This window comes from Branchiostoma lanceolatum, chromosome 18, assembly GCF_035083965.1.
Source record: "Branchiostoma lanceolatum isolate klBraLanc5 chromosome 18, klBraLanc5.hap2, whole genome shotgun sequence".
Lineage (NCBI taxonomy): Eukaryota > Metazoa > Chordata > Leptocardii > Amphioxiformes > Branchiostomatidae > Branchiostoma > Branchiostoma lanceolatum.
Genome location: NC_089739.1, coordinates 5,134,247 through 5,143,036, shown reverse-complemented (window position 1 = coordinate 5,143,036; position 8,790 = coordinate 5,134,247). Strand labels below are relative to the sequence as shown.

At 42.2% G+C, this 8,790-nt stretch overlaps 1 protein-coding gene across 1 annotated transcript; it reads left to right on the top strand.

Annotated features, from left to right (window-relative positions):
- Positions 1-6,193: 6,193 nt before the first annotated feature.
- On the top strand, positions 6,194-8,790 carry LOC136424087 (shaker-related potassium channel tsha2-like). Its single transcript, XM_066412509.1, has one exon. It carries the CDS (start codon positions 7,003-7,005, stop codon positions 8,545-8,547), a length of 1,545 nt encoding a protein of 514 aa, XP_066268606.1. The 5' UTR covers positions 6,194-7,002; the 3' UTR covers positions 8,548-8,790.

The window sequence follows — 8,790 nt, the reverse complement described above, 5'->3', positions numbered from 1 at the left end:
GCAATCTCATTACCAGATAACTTCATTAACGTCCAAACTGCCCATTAGATAATTGCACACCGCCGATATACATATGTGGACCATGACACGCGTAGTCTCCGTCTGAGATTGAACTTAGGCTGGGTTTACATACGCGTTTACAAGCACACGCGGTGTCAAGTCAAATTTCTGAGCTTGCCAAATACGGTCAGCTACTGCACCTGAGCACGACACTTTGGGGGGGGGGGGGGGGACGTGGTAAGTTTTAAGCATAAGTCTAACCCTAACCCTAACTCTAACTCTAGCCCAAAAGCCCTTCCCTATTTCTAATCATAACCCTAGTCCTAATCTTAACCCTAATCCTACCTGTAAATCTTGCCCCCCCATCGACCCCGGCCCTAACTCCACACAGCAGTACAGGTGCTCCTCTCACGTATACAAAGTGCCGTGCTCAAAAGCAGTAGCTGACCTCTCACGTATTTGTCAGCTCAAGGATTTGGCTCGACACCTGAACACGCTCAGACCACACTCAGAGTGTGCTTGTAAATACGTCTGTAAACCCAGCCTTAGGCTCCATTTCAACATGACGGACAACGACGAGCAACCAACAATCACTGGTCTTTGAGACCATTATACAATGGATAGATTTATATTCTTATGCGCTTAGACAATGTATAAACAACATTTTCTGTTCCGACATTGGAGATCATTGATACATCCCTGGAAAATTATTGAAAGATTATCAAAATATTTTAAAGATCGTCATGGGGTCGTTGAAAGGCATTTTTAAGACCATTGGGAACTCACTTAAAGACCGTTGAAAGTTCCGTCAAAAGTTTAGTATTTCCAGCTTGGATGATTTTAAAATATAAGTAAAACAAAAGTTCAAATATGCTTCAAAGTGTTTCAATCTTTGCAATTTCAATCTTTGTTCTTACGCCATTAGGCAAGAAAAAAATATTAGGTCATCTTCTACATATTCATTGGATGTCTTGAAATATTTCACACGGCCAGAAAAAGAATTGCAGCAAAGTTATTTTGCACTAACTATATGTAGCAAGATGTCTTGTTAGTTTTTCAAAACAATGCAACAAACTTCTACAAGGTCAAATGTCAGGATGGCCGCCATATTTGCATATGGCGACCGTCATGTCCCGGATGTTGTTTTCCTGTGGGACTGTCCTTCCTCCCCCGTTACTCTTAGTGGTATGAGCCGCCCCGTAGCTGGGTGAGCTTTCCAGAACATGGCTACAAACTAGCCTTGCGTGGTAGCCAGCGCTGTCTGCTATCGTACTACTACAACATGTAGCACAGGCCTTTCAACACGTCACAGAAGGCACCGCTTATCGACTAGGCTTCCCGTGGGCTTCCGTGTCACGACATTTTTATTTGCCATAATTTGAAGTCGAGAGTCCCCGACGTCCAACGCTATCTCTCTACATGACTCAGAAGCTGCAGTGATTCAGTATGTGAATTGATTAGACACTTGTGCCTTAATCGGAGACAAAGCGGCGTTGTCGTCAGGGTTAGAGTTCGATACTTGAAGGTTAGTTGATTTTTTTCTTGGTATTTAAGGGTAAGCGTTTCTTGAAGCTTAACGCTTTATGGTAGTGACGGATATTTATTTCATCAATGGTTATGCCGTGATATCTTCGTGAGTTAACGCAAGACCTTCGGATTGTTACTTTTCTCAGTGACAATTCCGTATCTGATTTTTGTTATTCTTACTCCGGATTGGACTACGGTGGGTTGATTGTTTTAAGGAAGTATATATGTTTTTCTTTTTGTTTTGTTTTCAGATGTTTATAAAGATTCATCTACACAAATTGCTCAGAAATAGTTTGTTGTTCCGCCGTGTTGTTCGGCGTCGCAGCGACTGCCTTTATCTAACAGCTGATGAATTCATGTTATCAGATATCCCATATCATAGTAGGAGTTTGGTGACAAAAACCGTCGCCAAATAAGCTGCAGACGCCACTAGGGCGTACTCATTTGTACAGTTTACACAGGATAAAGGAAGACCTATCTTAAATTTGGTCTCCATATGATGAGTAGCCGACAACTGCAGTTCGATGTTGTAGACCAGCTGGGCCCTTTCCTAATATGGGACAAGTGCGGTGGTCGTAAGCAAAACAATACTGGTATACAAGGCATTCACGATATGTCGTTTACTGTACCCTGATGTGCTCTTAAAGGAAACTCAAGCAATATCAGGGCCCTAAAATTTTGAATTTCAAAAGTCTGTTTATTTAATCATTTCTATACATGATTAGTTCGAACAACACTATTACAATGTATAACGACGTCCATGATGCAAAAATACACTGTCGTTGTGATGTGAGAACTCACTGAAAATCGTCGACGGGGTTTTTATGTAGGCTCGCGAAACTAAGGGGATCATCGTACGGCACATTTTTCCGCGGTTTTAACATGCTCAAAGTATGAAGTTACTACGCAGATGTGATAAACGCTGTAAGTAAGTGCCACAACCATAAAGATTTCAGCATTATTTTATTTCCATTTTTTGGGCACAAACATTGCTTCGGTTGCCTTTAATTCAGTGAATACTATGAATTTTGCCTTTTATTCAAAGTTTAAACGACAGCTGTCACACATAAACACACTAATTGGTAACGCCAACGCTTCTGAGCTGAAGCCATCACTAATGTAATGTAAGTCACGTAACTAGCGTGTACTTGTATAGAGGAGAGCACTAGAAGCACGGCAAAAATCTGGGACGATATTTCTTATTACATGTCATTGGCCTGGAAATGTGCCATTACAGGAAGAGCTTAGGGGGCTGATCTCTAATAATCTCTGAGGGATGAAGGTGTGAAATAAGACGCACTCTCAACCTGTTAAGAGGAATACAAGACATGGAGAAGAAAATTAAATGTTAGGAGGTAGATATGTGTATAATCTAACGGCACGATAGGTGGACGCACGATGTTGGATGTCGTCGGATTGTCAAACAGGCTAATGCAGACAAAAAAAAACACCAACAAGATCTAAGACAGTCGGTTCGGTAACAAGACAGTGGTATTCTGTAAGACACATGCTCGACTATCCTAAGAATGCTCTCAGTTTGTAGTCGTACGACGATCTGCAGTCGTATGACGATCGTATGACGAATGTGAACAGACTGTGACAGACAGAAAGAACCATCGAAAATGATCTACGACAGCCTTTTCGTTCAACAAGACAGAAGAACTTTGTACGACATATGCTCGATTATCCTAAGAATGCTTTCATTTTGAAGTCGTACGAAGATCGTACGACAAATGTGACCAGGTCCTAACAAAAAAGACAGTCACAGCTTCACGCATACTGTTGGCGAATGGCCTCATCCTGTAAGAATATACTGCTCGCCGGATTAAACGTATTTGAAAGAGATCTTTACACGTCACGAACTTACGTAAGCCTGTCATCAAATAGCATGTGTTTTGTAAAAGAATACGCCTTCTTTAGTATAATCACATCCGTCGGCTTGTCAGACTATATAGCTATACTCTTCAACTTTGATACAGGAGAAACCTTTTGAAGAGACTTGTTGTAAACAAAACGCTCAGGTTTAATACTTTTTCGAAGAAAAATAAAAAAACACGGAAAGTGGATTGTTTGGAAGAAAAAAGAAGATATAATTGAAAATTGAAATTTTCTTCACTGTTTGTTGTTTATTGTTATCCACGAATGACCCATCGTCAAAGTTCACTATATTGTAAGGCTGCCTAAAATTCAAAATTTTTAGATTGTATATGATTAACGTCTTTTTGTAATTAATAACTTAGCTACTTTTTGTTTGTTTCGTACTACAAATTTAACAAAAGATGTGATTTTAGTACGTATCATAAGGTACTCTGTCGTGCTAGCGTTTGGGTTACAATGTCTAAATTTCTTAAATCAAATATGCCAGTTCATCATAAAATATTCCTAAATTTTGAGATGATGCAGATACTGATACAGTAACTGTCATGTCATAAATGTGTCCTAGATAATCGAGGAATTAAGTGAGGCTATAGCTAAGAGAAGATACCGTTGAGATGCCGCTTAGGGCCCCTTGTGTGACGGTAAGTTGTACTGACGTGTACCTATCAGTGGTTTCTGTTGCCGCATGATGTAATCAGCTTACGGCATCAAGCAAAGATTCGCACGCAAGCAGAAAAGCCTGTTTGGCAAATTGACTGTAGAAAAAAAAAACGTTTGACTCAATTTAGTTAATTCGGCTGTCATGGAAACGACAATGATTTAGTGGCGTTCTAACCACAGGATGCAGTAACAAAACCTGAAGCCAAAGCGAAAAACTTTCAGATACAAGATATAGAAGTACACTGATTTTGGAGGTAAAGGTAGAGGTAGTCCTATAGCCTTTTTGCGGCTGAAAGGGCAGCGGGTTGTTCTCCACTAGTACTGTGTCTAGGGCACGGTGATGGAAGGCGGAGCCCATCCCTCTCCTTCCACCGCCATTTACTTCCACAACCGAAGTCTGATACCCATTTTTACACCTGGGTGGAATAAGAAAATCCGTGTAAAATGCCTCTTGCCTTTTCCCAAGGGCGCAACATCTTTGGCATGTCAGGGGATTCGACCCCAGGACATTTGGATTCTGGGCCAAATACCCTAACGGTTAGGCCAACACAACACGACGATTTTAGATTCTAAGTAGCGCTTGGTGTAAGATTTTAGCTAGCTTAAGGGAAACAAAAATAAAAGTTGTACTTCCGTGACAAGACACCACTACTGCGTATCCGATTACGTGATAGGCAATTTGTCACTATCCGTTTTCACTACGTCACCGTAAAGTCGTTAACCCAGTTACCATGGATTTGGATAGAGTACAAAGTGCCCTAAATGCCTCGTCCTTCCTCATTGCATCATTTATTTATAAAGTAGTATAGGGATTGGCTCGTGGCGTGGTGCTTGTGATGCGCCAGTTTGAAATACGTGACTAGTCGGGCAAGTTTGTAACCTCCTTTGCAGACTTCTAGGGACGATGGAGTTTATATTTGAGGGCTAGGGGTAGGGGGAGCGATTTTGAAAATGGGCCAGGTCGATCGTTTCCGCGCGCCTAAAAACAGAAATACATCTTAATATATACATGTGGAAATTTTGTAGCCTCCTTCGCAGACTTCTAGGGGGCCGTTTTTTTTTTTGTGGGGGGGGTGCTTAGATTCGAGATTCTCAAAATGGGCCAGGTTCTCTAATATCGGGCCGGGGAGATCGCATACGCGTGCCTCAAAAACGTAAATACATCGTTATATACATTAAAAACATGAGCACTGAGGCAAGCATATAACTCCCCGGCATTAGAGAAACATGGCCCATGTTGAAAATCGCGAATCAGCGCTCCCGCCAAAAATAAGTCTGCGAGGAAGGCTAGCAATCTTAGCGATGTACCTAAAATATTTTGATTCAATATTCTTTACGTGTTTAGTGATCTTAGGCAGGAAAAGGACAAATGAACTTGTACCACGATAGTCTGAAACGAGGCCCATTTCGAGAATGGACTGAACTTCAGGCTTAATAAATCTATAATTTATTCATTGTCAAAGTGTTAACTGTTATAGATGTCCCACTTTACAAAAAAAAACGCTGTAAGAACATAGAAAATGCATTCGACATTTATTTTTACCCGTACTTTTACTACCAACAGGTCGATCATTTTCAATTCGAAAAAGAGAAAATAAGACAAAGACATCATTACAGTCTCCCCACGACGGACCAGTGTTATGGTATGACCCGCTGTCACTAAGCCTATGGTATGCGGAGGGTTATTTGTCAGCGCCTGCCATATTTCAAATACTCTCAGTCTTTGTGCAGCATGCCATAAATTTCAGCTATAATGCTGTTATATTCATATTCATACAGTGTGATACACCTTTAACGCTGTTGCTTCAAGCGTTTTAAGACATCCTATCAGCAACCTTCGGTAAGGACTTATGACCATGGCGTAAGTAAATATATATAGATACAACTGTTGATTACTTGCGATGTTAGTTTGATACACCAAGTCACAAGTATGTCAAGTAGCTGCTTTAAAACTCCTTAGGGGGTTAATTAAGCTGTATAGGTCCCTCTACGCAAATAGCAAAGATAGTGTAATGTTGAATTGTTTTCGTCGCTGTGTCTTTACTCTAAGCCTGAACTAATAAGATTTGTTTTGTTTTTGTCTTATACTGACGACTGTCTTTGTTTACTTTGCTTTATTTTCAGAGCCGGCCAAATCTAGACAGAAGATATATGGACGTGTATCTGGAACATATATATGCTGACGTTGTCGTCTTGTGGTCGCACCAAATGTAATTAGTATCAACGAGACCTGAAGGGGAAGATGTCAAGATGCTTCGGCGAGATGCTCACAACCGGTATGGAACGAAGAAAACGTGATCTCCAAGCAGATGTTGAAAGGCAAAAATCGTAACATTTCTCAAGCTCTGTTCCCGGAGCACTGTGCCTTTCCCCCGGTGGCCGATGGACACTGTATAGGCCCATGGACACTGCCTTGGCCCATGGAAACTGTATTGGTCGACATAACAATCAACAATAACAATTTTGCATGAAGATCTGCTTGAAGATTAAGGAAACGCGACGGAGTATGGTGGCAAGCCGGACTCGTGTATTCTTAACTCTGAAAGAGGACATATCTCAGACTAGACATCTCTACGACAACACAACGCATTCGTCCGGAATTCCATAAATTAGCAGTTACTTGCTATATTGATTTTGAATATGGGTTGTCGGGCTAGACCCTCCTGCTTTCTGACGTAGATGAATTTAGGTTTTTTGTTCGTTTATGTCGGCCATTTTTGGCAAGACTTCTTTTGGCGTGCACTCTAATGTTTTTGGTATGCAGGAATGCTAGACACGATTGACTTCGCGCCTTAAGGGAAACTAGGATGCCAAATACATCTCAATAATTTTAAGGTGATTGACCTTGTAAAGAGGAATCTGATAACTCAGTTAAGTCAAACGGCTGAGATTCCAACGTGTTTCGACCTTTGGATGTCGTCCCATAGATGAGACAACATGATCAACGAGAGCATCACGATGTCGTCATTAGCAGACGATTCCGTTGCCATGGTGAGGCATTCCGACTATGGCAGGCAAAAGTCCTGGCCAAAAGGAACTCTGATAGATGACATCGGAGCCACATTGACAGGCGGGCCCGCGCAGAGAATAACATCCGGGGACTATGAACCGATGCCAGAGGAAAGCACAACATCCGGGGACTTCGAGAGGACTACATCCGGGGACTACGAATCCGCGCACGCGCAGAGAATGACATCCGGGGACTACGAATCTGCAGCGCTGAGCGACTGCCAATGGCCGACCACGTGGACGATGACGTCAAGCACTGCTTCCTCTTGTTCCCAGCGTGTCGTCATCAATATCAGCGGTCTTCGCTTTGAAACTTGCTTGAGAACACTAAACCGATACCCAGACACCCTTCTGGGGAACCCTATGCGCAGGATGGACTTCTGGGATGAATCACGTGACGAGTTCTTCTTCGATAGAAATCGGCCGAGTTTCGACGCCATCTTGGATTACTACCAAACGGGAGGCAAAATAAACAGACCGCTTTGCGTGCCTCTCGACGTGTTTTATGAGGAATTAAAGTTTTTCGATCTTGGCGAAGAAGCTCTGTCCAGGCTTCGAAGGAGCGAAGGGTATCTGGACAAGACAGAAGAGACGGTGCTACCAAACAACATGATCTTAAGACATCTTTGGCTACTATTCGAACATCCGGAAAGCTCAAGAGCTGCTCGCATGGTGGCCTCAGTGTCTGTGGGGTTCATAATTATATCCGTCGGGGTGTTGTGCCTTGAAAGCATCCCTAGTTGGAAGCCTGAACAAACTGACAAATCCTCACTACAAGACTTACTGAAGGCATTTGAAGAACCATTTTTCCTAACTGAAAGTATCTGCATCGGATGGTTTCTCATAGAGTTTTTGATACGAGCAATTTCGTGTCCATCGAAGAAAAAGTTTTTCTCACAAGCAATGAATGTTATAGACTTGCTCGCTATTTTACCCTATTTTATAGAAATTTTGGTTATTATTGTGGTGGATTGGATCGGGACAAGGTCACATAAAATCGAAGCCATCTTCCGCGTGGCGCGATTGGTCAGAGTGTTCCGGATCTTCAAACTCACACGTCACTCCGCAGCCATGAAAGTTCTCGCGAAAACTCTCAAGTCGAGCCTCGGAGAGTTGGGTCTGTTGTCCTTCTTTCTGGTCCTCGCCACTCTCCTTTTTTCCACGTGCGTCTATCTAGTGGAAGAAGGGAAGGAAGACAGTGATTTCGAGAGTATTCCGTCGGCGTTTTGGTGGACTATCGTTACTATGGTTACGGTCGGGTACGGCGACATGATACCGAAGACGCCTGGCGGTAAAGTGATCGGGACGCTGTGTACCATCGCTGGTGTTCTTGCGCTTGCACTTCCGGTTCCGGTTATAGTTTCAAACTTTACGCGTTTCTACCATACGCAAGGGTCAATTGAGGACATCCAAGTGAAAAAGCCAGCACAGAAGGGAAAGTTGAAGTCGGGTTTTGAAAAACTGTCACCTTAGCAATAGACATGATGTAATTTACATATTCCAGCTTAAAGAAATCTCTATACACAATTTGTGAAAATAACAACAGAAAAACAATGAACGTACCGACCCTCCGAAAACAAAAACTTGCACCAACTTGTACCACTGTAACGCAGCATTACTACTTAATTTGTGACAAAGCTGTAGCTTGTAATTTTCAGAGAAACAACAGAAGATAATTTTTTCTGATTTGCTAGAAAGTTTAAATTTCCGCTAAAG

Bases quoted from the DNA above. Each gene is read 5' to 3' on its own strand.
- LOC136424087 (XM_066412509.1), top strand. From the start codon at position 7,003: ATGATCAACGAGAGCATCACGATGTCGTCATTAGCAGACGATTCCGTT.